We start from the raw sequence: 25,107 nt of genomic DNA on the forward strand, positions 1-25,107 counted from the left end.
GCCGAAACCTCAAATTCTTATCCCAGGTCCACAGTTTTTCAAAATAAAATTCTCACTTGCTGATAGATATTTAAATACTGTTACTCAGAAACCGGGAAAGTTATACACGAAAGAAATTGGTCAAGAAATTTGGGTACAAACCTTATTCCCGAATTTTCAATAAGATTAGACTCACTGAGGCTGCCAAATTGCCGGATTTCGCCCGAATGTGTTCACTTTATTTTAAAAATCAAAGAAAAATTCAAATTACGTGATCACAATTATGTATTTTCCGTTAAAAACAATTTTTTTTAACAAATTTTATCCTTTAAATTGACTGATGTGTTTCGATGGAAGAAGAACAATTTTTCGAGATTTTTTCTTCTTGATTTTGAAGAAGTCCCAAATTTGGTTTGATATTGTCCAGTTTTTGGGTTGTAAACTTCGAAATCGAATTTTTGCAGGGTTTTTAGATAAAATAGCCCAGATTTGCCCTGCCCCAATAAGTGTGGAAAAATATCTGGTAAGCTTAGATTCCAAAAAATTCATAAAAAAACAAAATTTGTTCACTTTGATCGGGTTGTGGAATCTGTATCCAGTTTTCTATTCTTGATATTCAGTTCGGTTCATCATTGGGACAAAATCCTGTTTTGAATCTTGGTTTTGCATTTGAAACTGAAATAAGATTATTTTCCATGCTCGAAACTCATCATTCCGGAATATTCAAAGAATATTTTTAAAATTACAAAACATTTTTTATATTTGGTTTTTAAATTCTGACTCTTGATTCTTATGCACAGTTGAAACTTTAAAAAGTTTGATAATAGTGATCCAGAATTTAATTCTGGAATTTTCATTCACACTCACTAGTTAAATTTCCAATAAATTATTCAAAATTCAAATAAGATTTCTGGTTCCTACATTCTGTTTTAAAATGCCCTTTTAGGCTTATAATTATTGGGAACTCTTGAATACTTAGTCTAGCTTGATGCTCATATCAGATTTTTTTAAGTAAGACTTCGACGCAATTGAACATCTGTTATATTGATTTTTCAGGTGGCATAAATTTTTTTCGACTGAGAAATAATTCATATTTCCAGAACGTTAACATTATTAAGGTTTCAACTTTTCTCAGGTATGTTGTCAAAAATATCTGAATTTTTTTAAAATACTTTTTACCACGTTTATAAAGTGAACTCTTCTATAACTAAAACAAGTAGCATGTTTCAACTCAGAGTTCCAATAAGTCAAAATCAGCTTTGAACCTTTGAGGTATTCCGGATAAAAAATCATCTTGCAGGTCTACCTTATACAAACTAGCTGATTCCATACGAACTTTGTTTCGCTCTTAGCTTTAAAGCTGAGGAGTTTGTATTTGCACGGTATTTGGGAAGCCTTTGGAAGAAAATTGTTTAAATTATTCAACAGTATTTACAAGCGACCTATTTGCTTGTCTACCAATCTAAATTTCAAATAAGAAATTTATTGATCGTCGGAAAGAAGAACCGTGTACGAATTTGGATGCAAAATAACGATATTTTTTCTAAAACATATAAAATTTGAAATGAACGACCCCTTTTTGTGTCGTCTGATATTAAATTTGAAATCAAGAATAGATCCAATTTACGTCCTGCAAAACTGCCGTGTATGGATTTTCTTTTCGATCCAATGCATAGCAACATAATTATTGCAAAAACATGATAAATTGAACATGAACGACCCCTTTTTTTGTCGACTGTTTCAAAATTTGACTCCAGGAATTAATTGTCAGTTTTTGTAAAATACCCGTGAATAAACTTTCGTCCGAATCCCATGAATAATAAAGAAATTTTTGCGAAACATTTAACAGTCAGTATGAACGATCCCTTTTTCTATCGTTTAATAGAAAGTTGGAAATCGGGAATCGATTTCTTTTCCTGTGGAACTCTCGTGTTCGGATTTTTGCCGCTATTTGATATCTAATATCGTAATTATTAAAAAAAACAATGGAAAAAATATTTTTCCGTCCCATTGTCAAAATTTGACACCTGAAATCAATTGCCTTTATTCTAATACTCCCATGTGCAATATTTCCATAACAATCTTATGCAAAAACAAGACAACATCGCAAAAAACAGTGAACAGATTATATGGACGACCCCTTTTGCGAGCCTTGACCCAAAATTTGACACTTGGAAGCATTAGAGCGTCCCTTAAAACTTTCATGTGGAAATTTTCATCTCAATCTAATGTATGATTTCGTCACGACCCCTTTCGCCTCACCGAAAATTTGACTCCTGAAATCAATTATCCGTCCCTAAAAACTCTCATGAACAAATTTAAAGTATTTTAAGAATTTGTTTCCTAAACCATCAAGTAACTTTTTTAATATCAAATCTTATCTTTATGAGAAAATGGGTGCAAGCTGCCAAACATGTCGTATGCTCTATGCGAAATTTGGCACAGTGACAGATCTCATCTACTATAGCAAGAAATAATTTCCCGAACAGATAGATGAATTTGGTTAAAAATTTCGTCGAAGAAGCACTTCAAGCGGCAATCTATTTTAGTTCGTTCTGAATACAAAGTGGCTTAAACTATAATTTATTCTATATGCGGGGTGAATTCATAAGCTTGGTAGAGTTCAGTCAGATCGGTTTGCCGATCAGTTTGCTTCTCTTTTTTTTACAATGGTAAAATAGGACGATGTTGATTGATGTAGATAGTAGATCCATGATGTGTATTTGTACAAACTTAGTTCGGAAATTTGTTACTCATTTGAAAATAGTTTAATGTCTCACGACCAACATGTTTGGGAAGCGTTTCTGGCCTTAATTATAGCACAGTGTCAAGACTGGACTGGACAAATGGTTATTGAAAATTATCCCTAAATTTCTAAAACATTTATTGTTCTGCAAATGTTTTGAATTTATTCAAATCCTCCAAATTTTATTTTGGTAATCTTCTGCTTAGGAATTCCTCTGTTTTGAAATTCCGTTTTTCTATTCGTTTTATCAAATAATTATCTGTAACATTTAATTTGAAGATTGAACTCCGTTCAAATCTATTTTTTCCATTTTAACTCAGTTTTTGTTTTGCTCTGCTGTTTGTTTTTCGATAAATTTTTCCTCCCCACAAAGCGCCAAAGTCCACCAAAAAACCGCGCTCAGTAAGCATGACTGTTTTTGTCGATTCAATTCAATTCTACCGGTCAAAAGTCATATCGGACGAAAACGGCGACGTAACAAAGCCGTTGCAAGTGTTTTTTTTTTGCCGGCCGCCTCACAGCTCCGACTGTCGTTTTTTCTTATCAATCCAATTCAGCAAACCAATCTAATTACCGACTCATATCGCGTCCCATTCAAGGTTGTCCAAGCTTTGCATGGGGTGGGCGATGAGTTTCCTTCTTATGTGGACGAAGATGATTGGTTCATTGAATAAAACGCTGGGAAGAGCTTTAGCTTGAAATTCCGGAAGATTTATCCTCACAAATGATGTGAGCTTGCAAGACTTCAAAGCTTGTCTTTCGGAACATTTACCCTAGTAGGGTACAATCGAAAGGCACTTCTAACGAAAGTGCCGATCGCATATCGTACGTGATAATTAAAAACAACACGAATAAAGCAGAATAGAGTAACTCGATATCGAAACTGCGACGACAAACGTCCACTTTCTCGCCCTCTGATCGCGACCGGAGACCCATGACACATGTCCTATGTTTATTATTTGTTTTTGTTCCACTATCCAGAGACCCAACGGACCCGAACATCCGCATGGTGATGGACTCAATCGAACTGAGTCATAACCAAGAACCTCCTGCCCAAAGAACCGCGATTGATTCACGGCTCAGAATCGTCCGATATGGACACGTAGTAGAATTTTGACAAAGCAAAAACGCCATTACACCATTTCTACTTAAAGAAAAAAAAATGAAAACGAGAATCCAACCGGGCGGCGCATGCAAATGGTAGAGCCAATCGAAGCAATTATAAGTCGAGGACTGAAGTGTTTGCTGGTTTTTGCTACCCGATTCTTAAACATATGACGCATTCCTATTTGTTGCTTTGTTGATTCCTTAGAAATGTGGAGTCGCGTGGATCAGATTTTTTTTCCTTATTTTTTTGCTATGACAAGAAATAATGACGAGCCACGTTTAAGCTGGGGTGGCGCCAGTTGTTTATCAAATATTTGGCTAAACAGCTATGGATAAAGTGAAGCAGCATACTTTCCCAAGACTTGGTGAAATTTTTGTTTTTGATGTTAAAAGTTGAAAATGAGTTAAATTGTTAATAAATTTGTCTTCAAAGACAGTCAACAGATGGGTCGAATTCTTGTAACAAGAATTCGAAAGATCAAATTGCATTCCTTGAACAGTCATCGTGAAACAAATAATCCTCGGGACTGGTCAAATTTCGCCATGATGCAATTGCGTCTTCGGTTGAATAGTGGTTCAAATTAAGGATGAGTAATCTTAAACATACACAAAATTTATCAGCGTTTGTAGTACACATAAATTGTGAAACGGTTTTTTAGGTTGTTGTTGATTCATAAACCTTATCAGCAAACTCCCGTTTTAGATGGCCCACCTCCATTAAGTTATCATTACCAAGCAAGGTTATTTTTGGATTGGGCAAATATGATGATGATATCTTTTGGTACTACTTCGGGAGATTTGTCTGCCCACAATGGTATTTTTCTGTGCCAGATTACGTTCGGGAAAATCAGATAGAAAATACTTAAGTCAAGTTTAAGCTGAAAAAGAATCCACTAAAATCGAAAATTCCGAAAACAAGAAACGAAAAAAACCTTCATAATTATGACATTATTCGAAGTTCGGCGGCTTATGTTTTCATTCGAGTGCATCCAGATTTAAAAAAAGTCTTTTGAGGCCCCCAATGAATTCATGAAATTATTAATTTTGCATAGTTACTTTTTTAGGAACGCTTCCTGAAAGCCTAAACAAATCCAAAAACTCCCTATTAAAATCTCGATTTCAATTTGACACCCCTCGCTTTAAATCACTATATCTTTTTCTCAAATATATATTTTTGAAATCCTCGTAATGTAACTAAAATATGTTTCTCAGACAATGTTAAGCTCATTCGGAAAATGCGGAAAAAGTCGGGATTTGAAATGCCTCGGAAAAATGCATGAAAAAGACGGAAATTTCTTCAATAAATCGAGAGTATTTTTCTCATTTCCTTGAAATTCTCCAGGAAAACCGGAAAATTTTGAACTTTACACTCAACCCATGTTTTAAAAAAATAAACTCGAAACTTCGAGCATATCAAAAATGATAAAATTTTAAAAGTTAGTCCAGTTGTTACCGATAAATAGCAGGTATAGATGAGAAATCTCGCGTTTGGATTGTTTGGGGTCTCAAATATGCTAACTCCTGTTGAACTTGCATCTCCTTTTTTGTTTGAAGGAATGGAATTAAAATAGTATTAAAAATTGTTAGTCTGATTACGAGTCGATATCTGCTTATGGAGTCAAGGAAAAGGTCGTTTACTTAAGAGAAAATTGTAAAAGATTAGCTTAAATGTATTCATTATAGTAAAAAAGTGATGCCAAATCGACATTGGACTACTTTGGTGTAAGAAAAATTTCACGATGAAATAGGTTCAGTTTCACAGTTTTCCTAATAAAATTTTTCTGTCGCAGATTTTTTGATTCGTAAAATCTTTGATAAAACGGTTCACCATGAAAAAGTTCTTTCAATAAATGCGCGTTGGGTAAAGTTGAATTTCGGGGCTTTGGAAACTTAAATTTATGTTTAAATTTAATATTTTGAACCTATAGTGAACTAGTGAAATATTCCATTTTAATAAAACCAATTCTACTACAATGTACCTTTGTTTTCTTTCTGCTTTGTCTTAAATAACTTTATTGTTAAAAAAAAGCAAAATTTTCGGATGGGAAATTACTTATTTTTTCGAATACTATCACTGCTTTCCAAAATTTCTGTAAATTACTATTTCTGATTGCTTCAAAATTTGTACATTTTCTCATTTTGGTCTGGCTGTTTTTGATGTTCTAATTGATTTCGAAATTGGTTTTCTTGTGAAGATATGTATGTATTGAGAATTTGAGCCGGTCACAGTGAGGTTTTCAAAACATTAAATTTAAGTATTTCATGACAATTTCTCCACTAAACCTAGAAATCATTGAATATTTAAGAGTTCTTAAATGTGCTACGATTTTGGCCTTGGTAAAAAAAATTATAATAAAATCAATATTTAAAAGTAGAAAGGTTAAATAAAGCTTGTGATTATTTTTTTAGTTCAAGAGAATCGAAAATTTCGTTGACACAAAACAAACATGTCATTTAATTTTCACTTACACATTTTAGTAACAGTTCTCAGCTCAATTTCTGGATAAAAAAAAACTTTGGAAAGGAAATTAGTTGCTGAGAAATTTGATGTTTTAAGTATCAATTGAAGAAAGCTCAATCATTTGTTAATCCAGCTGAAACAGAAATGTTGAAATAAATGGATTTAAACTAAAGACTTGAATTTTCCGACGTAATTTTTATATACACCTCGGAGATATCATATCGAAAAAATTTAAAATAGTTCAGCCGCTTTCTTTCCAAAATGTTTCCCGGAGAACTTTCCTATATTGGATTCTTCTGTCCCTGAGTAGTGTCGTCGTCCAAGTATGTGCATTCGTTTACAGGTTCTGGTCAAAATTACACAACGAGCTTCCGTACATTCGATTCGGCACATTCGAATTCTCAAGAAGTTTCCACATTTGTACATTCGATGTGATTTTTTGTTTCAAGTAGAAGCGCTGCCCTAGAATATTCAATGTAAAGTGGGTTGGTCCAGAAGAAATATGTTGAAAAAAGGGTTTTAAAAACATGTGGAAACATTTTTAATAAATAAACCTTGTTTTCGAACTTTTAAAGAATTTTCAACTTTCTGTACATTCCCGGAGGGATTTCCGTCAAAAAACCAGAAAATGCGCTAAATTTAGTTCACAAATTGGTACTTGTTTTTTTGCTATCTTTAAACTCAGTTTTGAGTTAAATTTCTCGACCGTGCAGCTACACAAAAAAAATCGTCGCACTCTATTTCTCGTTCGTAAAATTTTATAAACAGGACCTGCAAACTGTAACCACAAAAAGGAAATACGTCAACGTAAATCGACCCATTAAAATCTAATGAAAAAATCTGAAAAACATTTATTGGAAAAAGACTGTAGTCCAGCTACCAAATGCTTAAAAAAATTTACACTTTGTGCATAAGAAAGTTGAAGTTAGAAGCTGTATATTACCCAGGATATATTATTTTTTAACTTTTTCAAGACATTTGAGTTGAGTAAAATTAACATTACGAGGTTTTCAAAACTTTGAATTTTGTACAAATCAGCAAAGAAACAAGAGAGATTTTCTGGTTTTAGAAAGGAGTGTCAAATTGTCACTTCAAGAACTCTAACGGATGGACAAATCTGGAACGGATTGGGCTAAATGATGAATATACTATGAAAATTTGAGAATGTCTATAAAAATTCGCAGCCTATGACGTTATTTGGCGTATATTTGTACCAAAACTTGCCAAATATTTAGTGAGGATACTATTGGCACCAAAATTATTCTGTGCTACCTGTTTCAAATTGTAGACCTTCTCAGCTGAATTCATTTATTTTATCTATTTTATCAATTTAGCAAAATTTCTTCTTGGACCTTAAACATCCTGAGACTCTTCATCAAATATTATTTGATGGAATCGAACTAGCTAACACAAAGATGATTGGCTTTTGAACTCATCACCATCAGATTTGTTATGTACAGCACCCGTTCGATTTTGGCAACATTCGATTTTGGCAACATGCGAGCAAAACCTTTCGTTTTGGGCAACATCCAAAAAAGACAGTTTTTTTTTTGGTCACTTTTTTATTTTTTGATTGTATTTCAAATTAATCAAAATAAATGTAAAACGTATTGTAAGCTTGATTTTTTTAAATTTGTTTTTTAATTAGTTTTAAACAGTAAAAAATGATCTAATATTTTGATCAATTTTGATTAATTTGAAATGAAAATTAAAAAAAGTGACAAAATAAAACGTTTGATTTTGGCAACATTCGATTTTGGCAACATAAAATTTACGGGCGTGTTATTAAAAACGAACGGGCTCTGTTTTACCAAATTATATACTAAAGTTGCCCGGATTCGTCCAGACTTGCCCGGATATCTGACACAAAATTTTGAGGAAAGTTCGGTCGGGTCCGGTTGCACGGATTTCGTTTGGAAAAGCCCCGATTTTGCCCGGATATGTTCACTTTATATGGAAAATGTAACAAAAACCTCCCTACAATTTTTCATTTTTATATAGCAAGTTTAATCCAAATAATCATGGCCGGTTTTTTGGAAACCTTCAATACTTTAAATTTTAAAACCGCTGTTTTGATGGAAAAAAAATTTCTATGATTTTTTTTATTGATTTTTACTGAATTATTCCACGGTTTTGACCAAATTTGCCCGAATATTGCCCGGTTTTGTGGCTGCACATTTTGATATCAAATGCCCGGATTTTTCCAGGTTTTTAAAGAAAATTTCCCGGATTTTCCCGGTCCAGATACGTCCGGAAAAAAATTTGGCAACCTTATTACATACCATTGAAGATCAACGCATTTAGATAATTTCAACCTTGTACTACATTAAATCGAATGTCATTTGAAGAATGCAAAATCGTTACAACCATAATAGGTTATAGTTAGGAACAATCTACAATCTTAACGCTACGTTTAATCAGACGATTTAATCTGGTGCCCCAAGACTGAAATCAAATTTGAATTTGTAAACTTAACATTTACAGCTCTAGAGGTTGTCACAAACTTCAACTGACGTGCAGTATTTACAATAACTCAAATGACAAAGCCGTCGATTCCCTGATATTTCCTTATCAGCTGATGACTCTCTTAAAGATCAACTGAACTAAGTAGCACCAACAATCGAACCGGTTCCGTATTTTTTTTCAATTATGATTCCAACCGCCATTCGACAATTAATCTGCAGCAAAACCGCATCTGTCAAAGGCGTACACAACAACTAGGCGTCTACGTCAGCGATCGGGTGCAGTAGTTCAGAAGTTCTTATTATTGTGGTGCTTAAGCTCAATGAATCCGATGCGTATTTGCAATTTTTTTAAGGCGTTCTACCTACTCATATTAAAAGGTAGCAGCTTCCGACAATTTTATTCTTGCATATGGGATCTGTGGGTTTGAATTGTGAAGTTTGCAAGTTCTAAAAATATCAGGTCGACCAATCAAGAAAACCAGATTACCATACCTGGGGAAGGTGTCATTTGTCTAAAGATGACAGCAATCATTCATTGTTTTTCTGGTTTAAGTGACTTCCCTGTTAAGGGTTGTTGGTGGAGAAGGACTGTACTAATCTGATTTGATTTGAACAGAACTTCGTGTTTCTTTTTTCCAATCATGATAAGGAACACACTACTGTGTTTTAGGTTACCTTTTTTAACTATTCAAGGTATTTCGAAAGACATTAAACAGGAAAGTCTTTTGAACAAAATTTTCCAACAATGAAATCCCAACAAGAGTACTTATTTTAATTTTGTCTGTATACTTAGTTAAATCAGTGTTAATCAGCGAAGCAGAGCGTTTGACGTCATGGAAACAACCTGTCATCGAACCTGTTTGTAAACATTTGCTCAAATAAGTCTAAACGGGCTCAACCTTAGTCACAAGTCAAACGAATCCGTCAATACACTTGAGCGCCGGTCAGTCAGCCAGTAAGTCAATCAGACCCACGTGTTTGGCTAGGTTTGTCTCGATTTGGTTTCAACTTTGATTCATCCCACTTTTGTTTGCAAAAAAATTAAAAAAAAATAAAAACCAACCAGTTCAGCTGCTGATGACGTTTGACATTTCTTCCTTTGTGGTGAGTTCTACGCAAGGCAATAATTCATACCCGGGAAGGGGAGTTGATTGACGCATGACGCCTTCGAAATGCTTTGGAACTTAGAACCTGACCTTTCTCTGTTCTGTCGTTGTTACTGTTGTTACGGGGATGTAATTGGCATTTTGCCATTAAAAATTACACCGCGCGGAAATAATAGTTACAATACAAGCTAGTAATTATCTATTGCTGCGCTTGATCACCGTTAGAGGTGCAACAGTGGAATGGTAACATGGCAAGGCGAAGTTTTGAGTTTGAACCTTACAACAGTTTTTGTCTTCAAATGTCTATGAAGAGCAATAAGGAGATTGAACGAAGCTACTGTGTATAATGGAAGTGAATCAAATGTGAAGAGATTCGGCAGTGAAATTATAAGTGTTGTAAACAAGTTTTGGAGTAGTGTTTCTGTTTAAGTGATGTGCGAAGTGCTGGTGCGTGCGTGAAGCACGGAGTTTTGAAGTTTTTTTCATGCCAAAGCGAATAAGATGCAAATTTGTTTTGTTGTTTGCCATCTTGGGAATTATGATGACGCCATTATGAAGAGGTTTGCTACAGCTTACTCGATCCGAAGAAGAGATGGCGCTAATGTAGAAAAGTCCCAACCTACATTACGCTGCCATCTTCTGGTATATTTAGTAAGTATGTTGTGTCGGCATCTAGTGTCGAGCTCCAGGTGTATTTCTTCCTTTTTTTTTAACGCGAAAAGGTTCAGTTGCTGACTGATTCCATAGGTTTATTTGAAAGATGTTGGTGCATTACCCAATTTAAAGCGAGGAAGTTTTATTCTTCTCAAAGAGCATGTTTATTTTTCAAAATTTAGGATCTGTTAAGACTTGTTAAATACACCCATAGAAGAGGTTGCAAAAATCCAATGCCTATTTAGCACATCTCTGTGCCGATAATGCGCTGAAATGTGCACTGTGCCGAAGATGATATGTTTGAAAAACCGTAACTAGCATAAGGACTCGGCTCCCAACTAAAATGATGCATTAGTGGTCATTCAAGCAAAACAAGAAAAACATTTTATGGGATTTCGTTCCTATTGGATAATTCATCCCAGAAACAAGAAAATAAAAATATAAAATAAAGCGCCCGTAGGGAGAGTCGAACTCAAATCATCAACTAGATCGTCTTGCCAGTCCGACATCCTAACCAGTGTACTATTTGAGCTTCATACAGGACGAGGGATATTTGTCATAGGATTTCTGCCGCCGAACAATCACAAAAAAAACGCACGACGGTAGCTTCCCGGCGTTTGGCCGCCTTTCAAAGTAGTCCTTTGTCTTGCGATGGTAACGGGAAAGGGAACGGGAGTGAAGGCAAAGGGAAACCCATTGAATGAGAACTGTGCTTTGCTTACTGCCTGCCTGCTATTACATACACACGCTACATATACACAGCTGCTAAAGCCGGGCAGCTTGGCCGGTGCTTGTTTGCCGGTGAATTGAAGGAATATATTCTTGTTGCTTTTGCTACATACACACGCACAGCTCGGCCGTGGTTGTTTGCCGTTGGATTGAATGGATTGAATTAGAAGGATGTTTTTGTTGTTGCTTTTGCTACATTCACACGCACAGTGCTCGGTTCGCTGGCTGCCTGGTGTTGGCCGGTATTTATTTCCATCCTTCTTCGTCTTGTGATGCGATAGGGAGGGACGTGAAAGCGTTTTTATTTTGTTTCTTTCAGACATACGCAATTCGGTTAACTTGGGAGATTAATGCCGGTGGGAGCAAATCGAATCAGCACCGATCGCGTTATCTTCTTGTACCAATGATGCTATGTAATTGACTACACGCCATTGGCACAGAGGCTGAATTTTGGGTGTATTTAAAAGCAAACTTTTCTTTATCAAGTTTTTTAACGAAGTGTTGTCATTTGAATTCAAAAATTAGAAATCGAATGAAGAGGGCGTTAGAGAGCTTTAAGTTTTTCGATTGAAGCGTTACAGGTGTCATTTTAGAAAATTTCGTTCGTAATTCTAATTGGAAAGAATCTACTCGATAACAAGATCTCTTCATCTCAAATTTCAAAATGTTCAAAACACAATCTCGTTTCACAATTCGAAGAAATATTGAAACTTCTCATTTGTTTTTGTTCTGTTTTAAAAATAGTTTTAATAGTTTGAAGATACTAATGATGAGATAAGAAAGCATTTACTTTGCAAAAACCAAGTGTAAAATAATCTTTAAAAAATCGGAAACAGTAACGGTTTATGTTTATTTATTTTTTTTTAAATATTCACAATGCAATAGAATATATAGTTACAATAAAACAGTGAACTATATCTGTTGAAAAAAAAAATCTGATGTCGTAAAGATGGAAAAGTGCACCATTAAACAATACCTCGATCAAGAAGCATCAAAATGAAACGAGAGAATGACATAGTTGAGTGTCACAGTAAATCTCATTCCAAGTAGTTACAAACAAATATACAGCTTTTTTGCTTTGAAATCAGTTGAAAATAATTTATGCTTCATAAGTGTTGAAATTGATTTCGTGAGTGATAAAATTCGTTGCATCGTTGCCAAGTGCATTATACGTGTATGAAAGTGCCACGTTAGGACGCTTTGCTCTTCTCGTCTTAAGCGCGCGGTAAAATTCGGTGAGTTACGCCGGTGCTAAGTACATTGTTAGTTAGGACGTATGAAAACGCGATGTACTCGATAGTGTGCGACGCGACGATTTTTAACTTTGCTTTGATCACATCCCTTCCCAAAGGGAATCCAGATCTTATTTACCTTTCCCACTAACAAACCACCCTTCCTGTGACGACCGTGGAGATTTAGAGGTGTATTCGGTCTCTAGTAGCAACGGAAGTCTCGGTGGTCGAGTGGTTAGCGTGGTAAGACGGTAATCGCTGGTCCACTGATGGCATGGGTTCGATTCCCATCTCGGTACTGGGTGTTAAATGTTAATCTTAAGTTGTCCATGTCATTTATTCAGTCTGTAAAGCCTAAAACGGTTAAGACGGTGTATGTCTTTTTTAAAAAAAAAAAAAAAAGTCGAACTAACAATCCTTTCCTTTCCCCGATGAACCGTAAGGACGTGGCCGGCGCCGTTATTGACCATATAAGATAAGGAACCTTCGAAACGTGCACACAGAAAATGGTAAGCTAATCCCAAGCCCCATTTATTTGGATCTATGTGCAATTTTGATGGTTCTTGTCAATCACGGAGTAGCAACTACTGAAATGTACGGTTTATCTAAGCTCAAGCTCAAGCTCAAGCTCAAATGTCTATGAAGAGCAATAAGTTTCTTATTTCTTATGCCAATTTAATTAAAATTCAAGAAAATTTAAATTTCCGGAAAAAAACTGAATTATCGGAACATAGAAGATAATGTGGAGAAAGCTCATAGACAAGAGTGAGATACCTTTTCGACGACATCACTGATTCCTAAAAAGTCTTACAAAATCTGCACCGTAGCTCTGCAATCTATAATACCATTCATAAATGTCTATTTGAAAATAAACTTTGATCATATTTTTCCTTCATTTTTGAATATTTTTGAATGGGTTGCTTTTGTGTAACATCTAAAAATTTTAAAACACTCACTGAGGAAAAAACAGAGTTAATGTTTCGGGGCAATTTTTACCAGCATAGTTTTATCGTATCCCAAAAACATTCAAAATTGTTTTTTGATGCCATTTAGTAAAGAAGGCATGAAAAATCAATAAGAGTAATTTTTGTTGAAACCAACGAACTGCTTTTTTACGTTTTCTTTTGAAACATTCGTAATCGAAAGATGAGCATTGATGGGAAAATTATAAACATTGCTATTTTTTTTTGTACAAATACAAAGCAAATTTTACCTTCAAACAGTTCTTCAGGCCCTCCCACTATTATGATTTTCTTTTATTTCTTAAAATTTCACCATTCGATATTATTCCTAGCCATTCATCCTATTCAGGCGTACTGTAGGAAAATTTTCTTTTTTTTTCAAATATAAAAAATTCATCGCAAAATGACAGTAATAGAAACACAAAAAATCTACGAAGGAAAACAGTTGAATTTTCACACGCAACAACCCGTTCGCTTCTCAATGTTTTGATTGCATCAGGAGAGGTGTTCGTTTGCGAACCTTCGAAAACATATATTTTTTAAAGATTTTGGAATCACATTTTTACTACTACCAAAAATTTACGAAAACATGCCAAATTTTGTCTTCTTGAAATTCAATTGATATGCTATCAAACGTAAAAAATATTTTCAGGTATTTAAACTTGCGGTTTAGTTAGTGATGATTATGTGAAAAAATTTCATGTCGATCAAAATTAGCGCGGTGATCAAAGTAACCTCAGTCTACGGTACCATAAATTTTGAACTTACAGGTCTTCTAACTCCGATTTTATTTTTGTTAAATTTCTGTAAACAAAAGATCAACTGTTACACTATTTTCTCACGAAAATTGAAATTTCTACAATTTCAATGCTTGTGACAGGACGAATTGACGAATTGACAAAAATCTCTTGATTCTGATCGACCAGATTCAAAATGATACAATTTACTAGACTGTGATTGAAAAAGTGTTTTTAATTTGTAGACTTATTTTTGCAAAGGTAAATCGTGCTTCTATCCGACAACCGTTGCATTTGAGTTATTGAGTCCCTAGAATTTTTTTTTAAATAATCTACTCAATATCGTTAAACAAGGAGCTAATGAACTAAAAACGTAAACAGACTGTTATGTTGAGGTTACCAGGTTTTTTTTCCACACAAATCCGGCCACTACTTTATATAACAACCTGTCAAAATCCGGACATTTGTTTCAAAAATTTTTGACCAAAAATCAAGGCTGTATCCGGGCAAATTTGGTCAAAACCCAAGAGTTGAAAAAATTATTTATTCATCAAAACTTATTAAAATTTCCTTTTGGACGCATGAATAAAAAAATAATTAGAACACAACTTGCTTTTTTTTAGTTTCATTTTGGCGAATAAAGAAAATGAATCCGAGCAAAACCCGGACTTTTTTTTTAATAAAATCCGGACCGGACTTCTTCCTAATTTTGTATTAACAATCTGGCAAGCTTATGTGTTAGTAGTTTTCTGGTCATCCATCTCTACTTTTAGTCAGATTAGCTTAGTGAAATTTTGCTCTAGCGCAGAGTTTTTTTTTATAGAATATCTATCCATTAACAGTTGAGAGTATCAACAGTTGAAAATTGAAATGAAAGTACTGCCATGGCAATTGTTAACTGTACCCTTCCTAACACACACTATCATTTAAGATGACGGTATCGATCCCGATCTCTACCAAATTGGCAGTGATTTACGATAAATCAGCACCTTTCGAAGAGAGATCAGTAGGATGGTTGATAGACAGTACTCTAACTGTCTGTTAACAGTCTTAACTGTCCTTTAAAAATGTCGTTTATCACTCGCGATTGTTACACCATTGCGGAAAAACGCGGCTAATGAGCCCGTTTATCGTAGCTGGTGATTGTCGATTAATGGTTACTAGAACTGTTGACAGATCCAAGCGATTGATCAAGGGTTGCCAAATCGTGATTAGTAAATAGGGCAAAATGTTGAGCACCATTTGCCAGGTTTGTTCATCATTTTTCATGAAACTATTCAAAAAAAATGTTCAATTTTTTTTTGGAAAAGTTAAAAAAAAGTTTTAACATTTCTCAAATCTGGTAACACGGATCAATCGTCGATAATGAAATCACGATAGATCTTTGTTCTTGCCGCCCAATTATTCCGCAATTGGAAAGGTGAACAGCGGTTTTCTCGAATTTTCCTCCCCGCACACACACAAATTAACTCAACCAACATTCTAACGAAAAAACACATTAGTTGATTGTTGATGCAAAAAGTGAAGGGTGCAGCACAATACGATTCTGCAATGGCTGAACGCGAAACAGCTAGAAGTTTGCGAAAAAAAGGAAGAAATCGAAATCCCCAACAAACGAATAGTGCAACTGTTGCACTTTCGAGCGGCATGTTTGAGATACACAAACATTCGAAAAGCGACGTCTTTCTTTGTTCTACTTTCGAGCTTCGAGATGTTACTGACATCACATTTGATTTGGCTGAAATTGACCTTAGGTTCTACCATTTTTTGAGAATCTTCCGTTTTCCTACTTATTGAAATCGGTTGGAAATTTTTACCAGTTTCGCGGTAAACATGGCCATCAATAATCGTTGTCGTTGCTTTAAAAACCTGGCGGCAGGAAGCCCGGGATCTGACAAATTTCACTTGGCGGCACCACATTCCAGAGCATTCCGTTTCAACGAAATAGTAAATTGAGTGTGAAATTTACGATCCCATACCCGGCAGGTGTCGTTTGGCCTCTTCTGTGTGAATACTGAGTGAAAAATCATAGCACCATGCGTCATAAAATGGGAAGCCGGCAACCGGCCAAACCGAATTCGTTCCTTTTCTTCGACACCCTCCACCAAAGGATTCAATTTTCTAGTCAGCACATGTGCGAAAAATTGATTTCTGTCCAAGGGGGAAAAATGCGATGAATATTTGGAAATATTCCGGGCCATCAGCTGTGTGTATCTCATTTCTCTACCGGGTTACGAAACTATGTGAATAATAAAATTTAAACTCTATCAATAACCGCCGGCGAGTGGTTGGCTGATGAAGCTTGGAAAAACATCATGCGACTCCATTGAGCTGGGATAGAATGGGTTGGGATAAATCCGGATCGAACTCGATCGATCGAGCGGAATAAAACTTTCCATTCCAAGCGTAAGATTCCGGGATGCTGCGCCGTTATTTGAATGAAGGCAACCGGGGAAGGAAGCAAATGGACGACGCCATCTTCAGCGTGTGTTCGAGGCAGAAAATTGATCATCCCATAGGGACTAAAAATAGTTGCCCTCGGGCAGGCCCGAGTGTGTTTCGATCAGTTCAACCTCCAACAGCGGCTTGGCTTGGCTTGAATCGAATAATGTTGAATGAAATCGAGCGTCAGGGCTTTCCGCCGAAAGCGCGTCAAAAGTCGTCAATCGATTCGCGATGATGCGACCTAAGTAAGACGACAACGACGTCCTGCATCAATCCAATTGAGACCAATTAGGATTGTTGATTGAAAAGTTTAGGGAAGAACTGACTGCGGACTGTCAACCGTTCTCCACTTGACACTAATAAGTGAGGGAAAAAAAGAGTTTATCAATACCGGTGGCAACGATTTGTCTGGAACGATAAGAAGGTTGAATACAATGGAGCATTTATCTCCTGTTGAGTCAGTTCAAGCTATTTTTAAACGGACTAGAGTTGAGGAAGGGACTTTATCAATGATCAAGTAAGGGGTGCTGTGCGTCAATCGATTGATTTATGTCAGTATCGATAAATCGATGTAATCCCTTTCTTTTTTTTTTTTTATTTTTGGTTGTTCAAAAGCACTCCGTGGATCTGTATTTTCTTGAAAATGTAAAACGCAAATAGCCGGTTGTAGTTATACTTTTTTGACTTTTTTTAATGCACTTTGACTTACATTGATTATTGAATGTTTCTGGAAAAAAGTGTCATAGGTATTTGTTTAGGTTTATTCCAGAGAAATCTGCAAAAAAAAAGGAAATTCATGAAATGTAAGGTGAATAATAAAATGATGTTGATTTGGAGGGTCTGAAGAAATGCAAATGGGCATCAAGAGTCTAAAACAATACAACTCATCTGCGTATAAACTTTAGATATTCCAAATTCATGACATTCATATTTATGTTGAAGTTTTTATCTAAGGGAGATTCATGGTTTGAAATTTAGCTTAGCTCGATTGATTACTCACATCGACCTGGAGTCATTGAACCCGGAATGCATCACCAAAATTCATAATCTAATTAACTCTAATTATAATTTCATTATAAGTTCCAAGATTGAGGTTACATACATTTCGAATTCCAATGGTTGCTATTCCGTGATTGACCGAGGCAATCAATTTTTTTCTGATGTTCTCTGTCTCTGTAAACATCAATAATGGCGCCGGCTACATCCTAGTAGTTAAATGTAGATTTTAAAAGAGACAAGAGGATGAACGAATAATTTTTGTGCCGAGGTTACCTCTGCATACTACGAAGTGTATTCAAAAAAAAAAAAGAAACACTTTGTTTTGTGATTAACTTCTAAATGCATGGATGGAAACTGACAAAACTTTGAGTGAAGCTGCCTGATAATGTAATGTATGTGTACATTAGACTAGTTCACTTTTCGGCTTTTTTCGCTGATCACAACGCCACTTACAGGGTTTGATCCTCATTCATTTTCAAGAACTCTGGCCGAATTTGAGCTCATTTAAGTAAGTTTCCAGCGTGCGCTAGAAGTTTTATTGAAAAAAGTCCATTTTTCTGGAAAATTTTCATAGATGTGTTCTAGCAAGCTGTTGTTAATATAAAATGATAATTTTATTGTGCTCGGTGATTGGTATGACAAGCATTCGTATGGACCTGTTTTAGATAATTGACTAAATCAAACCGAAAAAATTTAAAAATTCATAAACTACCAACTTTTACAGAAAATTTACTAACAAGTTAAGAGCTTAAAATCAGTAGTAAATAGAAAAAAAATATTTTCGATAAAAACTTTTCATAAAACGATAGCCTTATTTATAACCTTTAATTTGATGTATAACACTTAATTATCGCAACAGTACAAGCAAAGATATTCAAACATTCACATCACATTCTTTGAATCATAATGTTGTCTCCATTCAAGTTTGAGCATCATGCAACCTGCAAAATGTGGCATCAAGAGGACTTGCTTACAACTTGATCAAAGCGCGCGCTTTTTTAACTCCTGGCCCCGTCGTGGGGAACTTGATTGAATAAAATATCCTTTCTTGTGCACAAGTTGGTGTGGAGCAAACTTGAATGGAAAATATTTTATCAAATCAAATTTGTTGCATTGATATTTGAATAACTTTGCTAGCACTCATGCGATCTTTAAGTGTTATACATCAAATTAAAGGTTATAAATAAGGCTATCTTTTTATGAAAAGTTTATATCGAAAATATTTTTTTTCTATTTACTGCTGATTTTAAGCTCTCAACTTGTAAGTAAATTTTCTGTAAAAGTTGGAAGTTTATGAATTTTTAAATTTTTCCGGTTTGATTTAGTCAATTATCTAAAACAGGTCCATACGAATGCTTGTCATACCAATCACCGAGCACAATAAAATTATCATTTTATATTAACAACAGCTTGCTAGAACACATCTACGAAAATTTTCCAGAAAAATGGACTTTTTTCAATAAAACTCCTAGCGCACGCCGGAAACTTACTCAAATGAGCTCAAATTTGGCCAGAGTACTTGAAAATGAATGAGGATCAAACCCTGTAAGTGGCGTTGCGATCAGCGAAAAAAGCCGAAAAGTGAACTAGTCTAGTGTACATGTGCCAATTTTTGTGACGCTCTGTCAAGTGGTTTTTGTGATAGCGTCCAATGAAGAAGTTTATCGTCTTTAATTTTTGTGCAAGACGTGCGCCACCTATAATGTATTCTATGGCCACCCAATTTTTAATCAAGGCTATTTTTTGATAACGTTTTCTGTTTCATAAAACTTGACCTTCAAAATTACTCAAAATTTTAAGTTTGGTCGAAGTTGTGACAAATTTAGCCGATTGTTCTCCTTCGGCACAAAATCAACATATTTGACTTTTTATCACTCCACCACAGTTTTCACATAATGACACGATTTCAGATCCTACCAAAACAAAGTATAAACTTTTTGGGACCTATTTAAATGCTATGCAGGGAAAACGGTCCCATTTAGAGACAGTCTTCTTTGTATATTTTCCTTTCATTCCGTCAATTGTTATGAAATGCTGACTGATTTGCAGCTTCCACAAAACGTCATTCCCTCGAGTACAAAACTTACTTTTTTTTTCTTCTTATTCATCTTCGAAACATCCAAGAGAAACTTGACAACGAAAGGTTTCTGGCTGGAAACCTGCCAGGTGCCCGCTGCAGAGTTCGTTTTGCTGTCTATTAAATTTTTTTTTAAATATCTTCCCGCTGGTGGCCCTAATGTTTTGCGCACGATTTGACCGCCGCGTTTTGATTATTTTGCCGGAGAGCAATTGTTTCATTTTGTAGAAATGAAGTTAGCATGTTTATTTGTAAGCTAGACAAACTAGTCAGAAAAAAATTAACTTTTTTATCACTTCCTTTATTCAAACTTTTGAATTTAGCTTGATAAAACCCCTCCCATTCCTCAACTTTATGGAATCAATCATCTACATCTCATAATTTTTTTTTTTACTGTTAGATACTCTAGAACTCCTTAAACTATTTACCACATGAATGGGTGTCGAATAGTTGATATTCAGCTGTTTTTGGGGGATAGGGATTCTCCTTGATTTTTCTCAATCCTGCCCAAAAAATTATGTCTATTAGCTGCTATATTAAAAACCACTTGAAAGATTGTCACTTAATTTTCAACACTTACACACAACATTACTTAGTAGGTTCACTGAAAATTTTATCAATTTCCATCCTCGAATTCTTAAGTTATTCACAAATCAAAGTGTTGCATTTTTTCTCCAAACTCCTTAGCAAATAAATTGGCAGCTAGGGGGAGATCAATGGTTTGAAATTTGAAACAAAAGTCCAAACTTTTTATTTATATTTAAAAGACATAAGAATACGAAAAATTAAAATCAAAATGTGTTTTTCATCGTATACTAATCAATTTTTTAAATCAGGTTCGAATTTCGTGACTTCTCTTATCAGAATTGTAATGAATTTAGCTATTTGAATCATAAATTTGTGAATTTTGTAAAGATGGAATTCCGTATTATTTCAACTTTTCCAACCTGTAACGCAATTTTTAAAAACTGATGCTGAAAACAGAATCTAAAATATGATATCTTGAGTTGGAATCTAAATCCAAATCCAAATTTAAATCGGAAATCTGATTTCAAAACCTGAATTTGAAAGCCAAATCGTGAATTTGAAATTGAAATCTAAATCACAAAACTAATAATCCGAAATACATATAGATCCAAAATCTGTGAACTCTCAGACCCAAAACCTGAATTTGAATCTAAATCTTAAATCTAATTCAGAATCTGCAAGCTGAAATTTGAATCCGAATCCGAAATCTGGAACCTGAAATGAGTTTAAATATGTAATATCAGTATCTGATATCTAAATTTGAAATCTAAATCTGATTTTTTCACTTAAAACTTGAATCTGGAATGTAAATCTAGAATTAGAAATTCTAGAACTAGAATCTGAATCTAAATTTTGTACCTTAAACTCTGATATGAAATCTCCGGTAAACCAATAGTACATACTCACATTGAAAGTAAGCTGTTGATTACTTTAATCGTCGAAAAAACTTTTATCTTACGTTAACAAGAATCATCAAATTTATTGCACAAATCGTCAAAATCATATTTAAATTTTGATGAGGGAGTAGTAACAATCTGGACTCAAAACTGATGTCAAAACCTCGAAACCAATCCCAGCTTCAGTATTCAGCTACAGTTTTTCAAAATTTTCTGACTTATTAATAGTAATTCATTTCTGAGTGGTAAAAAATAAGATTCAACTAATATCAGAGATTCTGGTTCTTAAAATCAAAATCGAAATTGTCATTTTAAATTCTGGCTCATTATTCAGATTCAGCTACAATTCGTAAATGAGTTCCACAATCAAAATAAAAATTATCAAGATGACTGTTTCGATAATTAATTTAAATTGCAAGAGATCGCAAGCTTTAAATTCTGATTATTAGTTCGATTTTAAAATTTAACCAAATTCAGTTCGTTTGCTTATTTTAGCGAAAATGAAAAAAATTAAGTAGAACTTGACTTCATTTTGCAAATTTTGTCTTATTAAAAACTTATTTAAAAATAACCTTTCTCAGGATTTTTGATTAAAAGTGATTAATGATAAAGAAATACGTATCTTCTCTTGAAGAAATTGTATGGAATTTCATATGTTTTGGTGTATTGTTCAATATTATTAGTATTGCAGTTTTTTCAAGAGCCAAATTTGAAATTTAAATATTTTACTATGATCGAGTTTGCATAAATCAGATTTGAACCGAAAATTTTGATTCTTTTAATGTTACTTTGAAAATTGGATTTATTTTTTAGATTTTTTTCAAATTAAAGGCTTTCTTTAAAACAAATATTGTAAATCAAATAAGCAGATTTTAGATTTTAGTTTTACTCGGACTTTCCCGAATATTTGATAAAACCAAATTGGGAAATGTTCCCTGCTGCCCAAATTTTGTTGAGAAATATCCTGATTTTGTCGGGATTCATTCACTTTTTTTGGAAAATCAGACGAAAAATTTCATTTTTTAAATGATTTATCGATAAAAAACCATGCAAGATTTATTAAAAAACGAACACAAACACAAACAGGATCTCAATGAAACTTGATGTTTACTCGAAAAGATTCCTTTTTTTAAATTAAAATTATAAGATTTTTTGGTAGCCTGAAATACGATTCAAAATCTGGCTATGTTTTTTCGATGACAAAATAATGATTTCAATATGTTTTTTTTCTTGATTTTTGGTGAATAGTTCTTGGACTTTTGCAAACCTTCCCGGATATTGTCCGGATTTTGATTTGAAAATTTCGAAATGAGTGCCTAAATTTGGCCAGATTTTAAATAAAATAGCCCAGATTTTCCCGGCCCGATTACGCGTGGGAGAACTTCTGGCAACCTTAAGCTAAGTTTACCAGATGCGAATGATACAAATTTCAAGATTTCAATCATCGATAAAAGTCAGTTTCCTATTTTGTTACTAAAGGATTCTTTAAACAAATCCTAATCATTATTTGAAAAGTTTTAGGTTGTGTTTTCATAAATTTCTTTTTAACACGAAAACTATGTAGATATGTTAAAAAAAACTTACAATGAATAATCAAATAGTATTAAAAAAATATTTTTAATTTTTTTTTATTCATGCATTTGATGTTTGAGCAAAAATGTCATAGAAAAAAATAGGTCACCAAGTGACTTCTTCCTAGCGACCCTACCGTAGCTGTTTTGTGAAACTTTTAACAAGCTATTTTGTAAAATAATAAAAAAAAAAATAGTATGACGGCTCTGGTTGACGTTATTGTTTATATTATCTTGGTTACGATCTCGGCCTTTTGATAGATTTTTTTACCTCTCATTTGCTAAAATCAACACGTTCTAACTTCATATTTTTTTCTCTTTTTTCCAGGATCTGGTCAAATCCCACCTGATGTTTGCGGTCCGCGAGGAGGTCGAAGTGCTAAAGGAAAAAATCTCCGAACTGATGGACCGCATCAACCAGCTGGAGTACGAGAACGGTATTCTCAAGGCGAATGCCTCCCAGGAGACTCTGTCCCAGCTGACGCCGACGAGCGTGGTGGCAAGTGTGGCAGCGGCCGTCGCAAACAGCACATCCTCGGCTGGATCCGCCACCTCAGCAGCAGCATCAGCAACCTCGGCATCCAACTCAGCGCCCAGCTCAGCCGCCAAAGTTCCTCCCACGAGCAGCCAGCAGCAATCGTCCCAGGCCAACAATCCGAGCTCGAATGGTTCCGTTTCCTAGGCCGCAGCCCTGCTGCTTGTTCTATTCCAGCAACAGCAACAACAGCTACAATTTCAACAACAACAAGGCCAACATGGCCAACAACAACCCAACCACTCGCTACTAGCTGCTCGTTATGATAATACTAACAATAGTACTAAGTCCAGTACTAACAGCAACAACAACAACAACAATCGTCGCGGCAGAGACGACAGCAAATAAGGGGACGATCGATCGACGGCTGAGAAGACGACGGAGACGAAGGACGGTCTGTTCCGGGATGAACAGTTTGTCAAACCCCCAGGCGGCCTCACCGGCCCTGGATACTCTCTATAGTAGTTCGCGAAGCAAGCAAGCAAGCACTGGACATGCAATCTGCCGACACCGTTGATGAAGTTACTCCTAGACGCAGTTCTTTTTATCAGCACCTATCGCTTGGGATGAAAGAAAGAAATTTAGAAATAAAATGCTAAGCAAAAATTATCAGTATCAGTAATAACACCACGCAAGAAATTTTCCAAACCATCATGATTCAAGAAAAGTGTTACTACCACAATCGATTAAAGCCCAGACATAGAGAGAGGTAAATATTTGTTATTTTACGTTTCTTAATGTAAGGAAAAACAAACATAAACAGTTGATATAGCAGGAGATAAATTAAAAATACAGCAATCAAATTATAAGTAGACAGTTGGACATGAGCCATGGTCGCTGCATGTCAGCGCGTAAATATCGTTCTGAACCTATAAGTGAACTAGAAGATACAACGTACTCGTAAAGAGTCTATCCACTGATGAATCATAAAATTCCCAGAACAAGATTTTGTCTCAAAATTAAGTTTAGAATTATTCATAATACCTATTTAACATTTACTTATCATGTTTAACTCAATATCATTTGAAAATTAAGCTTGTTCATGCTTAAGGAATAATCGTAAAATATCTGGTTCCAATTTTTGTGGAATTTTAAGATTAAAATTTTGTTTTATCATTTTATGATTTTTAATTTTCAACATCGTAGTGAATGACAACAGCTATCAACCAATATTTTTCAAATAATAATAATTGTGAAACATATTTGGATATGTTTCATTTTGTAGAAGATATTTTTTAAGCAATAACCTCAGATTGGTTCCCTCAAATTAATTTTCCAATTGGGTTCAAAAATATTATTGGTCCTACCAGATTCCCGTTTAAAAATTCAAAGGTTTGTCCTCAGTTTCGCATAATTGAGCTCAGCCTTTTTTTCAAATTCAATTCCTGTTTTATTATGCATCTTCTAACTTGGGTAGAATCGACACACTCCAAGCGTAGCCGATAGGGCTTTGGAAAATATTCTTGCGTAACCAGAAGGGTACAGAAAACTATCTCTAGCACACAGCCCAAAATTTCTTTTCGTTTCAGAAATACCAGAAAATAAATATCTTATTAGAAACATACAGTTTTCTACATGAAATAAAAAAAAACAAAATCAATGGCTTTAGGTAGAGAGAAAGGAGAAGCAGAAGCAAGCAAGCAACAAAAGAAGAAACCCGAAATGTGATTCTAATTGTAAATATTTAGAGTTTAAGGCTATTAAAAATACAACAAGAAGAAACAAAAAATGGAAGCAGAACTAGGAACTAAAAAAAAATTGTGAACCAAGCAAAAGCAAGCAAGCACGTTATGTCGAAATGCGTTTGAATGATGAAAAACAGATGAATGGTTGAGTTTGAATGCGGAAAATTGTGATTAGAACAAAAACAAATCGATT

At 34.7% G+C, this 25,107-nt stretch overlaps 1 protein-coding gene across 5 annotated transcripts in view; it reads left to right on the forward strand.

The window, feature by feature from the left end:
- Positions 1 to 24,825, forward strand: part of LOC129746237 (protein bunched, class 2/F/G isoform) — a 548,698-nt gene extending 523,873 nt beyond the window's left edge. For all 5 annotated transcript variants that reach the window (XM_055739800.1, XM_055739797.1, XM_055739798.1 and 2 more), the window contains one exon: positions 23,023 to 24,825. In XM_055739800.1, coding sequence (XP_055595775.1) covers positions 23,023 to 23,376 — 354 coding nt within the window. In that variant the 3' untranslated portion in view covers positions 23,377 to 24,825. The remainder of the gene's footprint in view (positions 1 to 23,022) is intronic.
- The last annotated feature ends 282 nt before the right edge of the window (positions 24,826 to 25,107 follow it).

Source organism: Uranotaenia lowii, chromosome 2, assembly GCF_029784155.1.
Source record: "Uranotaenia lowii strain MFRU-FL chromosome 2, ASM2978415v1, whole genome shotgun sequence".
In the NCBI taxonomy this organism is placed as follows: domain Eukaryota; kingdom Metazoa; phylum Arthropoda; class Insecta; order Diptera; family Culicidae; genus Uranotaenia; species Uranotaenia lowii.